Below are 1456 nucleotides of genomic sequence, written 5' to 3' on the forward strand. Positions count from 1 at the left end.
CTGTTTCTGCTGGTGCTGCCTCTCCCAGTCCCCACTTTCCCCACCACAGACGGCTCGCACCATCCGTCGCCGCCACTGCTACCCCCCGACCTGGAAGCGCTGGGCTTTCTACCTCTGCCCTGGAGCGCTGATCGCAGCAGCTGCCGTGCTGCTCTACGCCTTCGTGGAGACAGAAGAGAACTACTTCTACATCCACAGCATCTGGCACCTGCTCATCGCTGGCAGTGTCGGCTTCTTGCTGCCGCCCCGCGCCAAGACCAGTGGGCGCTTGGGTCCGCTGCCCCGGCGCAAGGGCTGCGGGTATCAGCTCTGCGTCAACGAACAGGAGGAGCTGGGGCTCGTCGACCCTGCTGTAGCCTCCATCAACAGCATTTGTACCAGCTGATGCCAATGGCAGCCTGGACTACTCCAGCATGGACAGCAGCCCTGTGGGACCTGCTCTCTTCACTGATCGCATGTCCTCCGGGAGTGCCAGGACTCCTCTAGGTGGGCACGCAGCTACCCGTGCTGCCCTGTTCTTGCAATTACAGCCTGGTTGAACTTCTCTCTGGGATTTGTTGCGGCTCAGTCTGGTGCAGAGCTGGGGGAGTTCAAGGCTGAGCTGGGGCCACGCTCCTCTCTTTGTTGGGCTGTGGAGGTGTCTGAGGGATGTGGCTGGGTGCACAGAGGGGAACGGTAATGGTCTCTGGCTCTTACTCTGGGGTCCACAGCAAGAGGTACTACTCTGCAGTGGGCTGCTCTGGGGCTGATACAGCTCCAGCATAGAACAAGGTGGCCGGCAAGAAGTTGGTAGTCTTGGGGCTGCAGTCTTTTGGCCCACAGCAGGATGCAGAGCTAGGATGTTTTTGCTGTGGCACTGTGCTCTCACAGAACAGCTGTAATGCCTGACCCATGGGCAGCTGTGTTGCACCAGGACAGCTGGTGTCCCCTGAAAGCTGGCAGGACCAAGGGGTGTCTGTAGACCTGGGGGTAGCTGCTGCTGTGGAGCCATGCCGATGCTGGGTGCCATGGTGATGCACTTCATGCAAAGGCCACAACCCCAGGAGCCCGTTAGTGTCACTCCTTTGCCCAGAGCAGGCCACTTCTGTGCCCCACGGGTGGGTGCACTCACCCAGGAGCAGTGGAGCACTGTTATTGCCACCAGCCATGAGAAGCTGCCCTGTCTCTGCAGGGCACTGAGCATCAGGCATTGCATGGAGTGTTATCCCTCCTCTGTTTGGGACAGCCCTGTCTCACCACCCGTTCCTCAACCTGCCCCACAGACCTTTGGGCTTAGCACCCACTGGATCCAGTAATGACTGTGGTGTGGTGGCAAACACCCAGGATGTGTGTGTGCCTCAAGGACAGGGCATTTCCACATTGTTCCTGCAGCTCAGAGCAGGCAAGAAGGACCAGAGAGGAGAGAGGAAACCCCACTGCCCCTTCTCACCCACTTTGGTGACTGCTCCAACCCCCT

General features: G+C 59.5%; 1 protein-coding gene across 1 annotated transcript in view; it reads left to right on the forward strand.

The window, feature by feature from the left end:
• TMEM8B (transmembrane protein 8B) overlaps positions 1-543 on the forward strand; it is a 6320-nt gene extending 5777 nt beyond the window's left edge. Inside the window, exon 13 of the mRNA XM_009868097.1 lies at positions 50-543. Coding sequence (XP_009866399.1) covers positions 50-385 — 336 coding nt within the window. The 3' untranslated portion in view covers positions 386-543. The remainder of the gene's footprint in view (positions 1-49) is intronic.
• The last annotated feature ends 913 nt before the right edge of the window (positions 544-1456 follow it).

This window comes from Apaloderma vittatum, unplaced genomic scaffold (assembly GCF_000703405.1).
Source record: "Apaloderma vittatum isolate BGI_N311 unplaced genomic scaffold, ASM70340v1 scaffold35434, whole genome shotgun sequence".
Lineage (NCBI taxonomy): Eukaryota > Metazoa > Chordata > Aves > Trogoniformes > Trogonidae > Apaloderma > Apaloderma vittatum.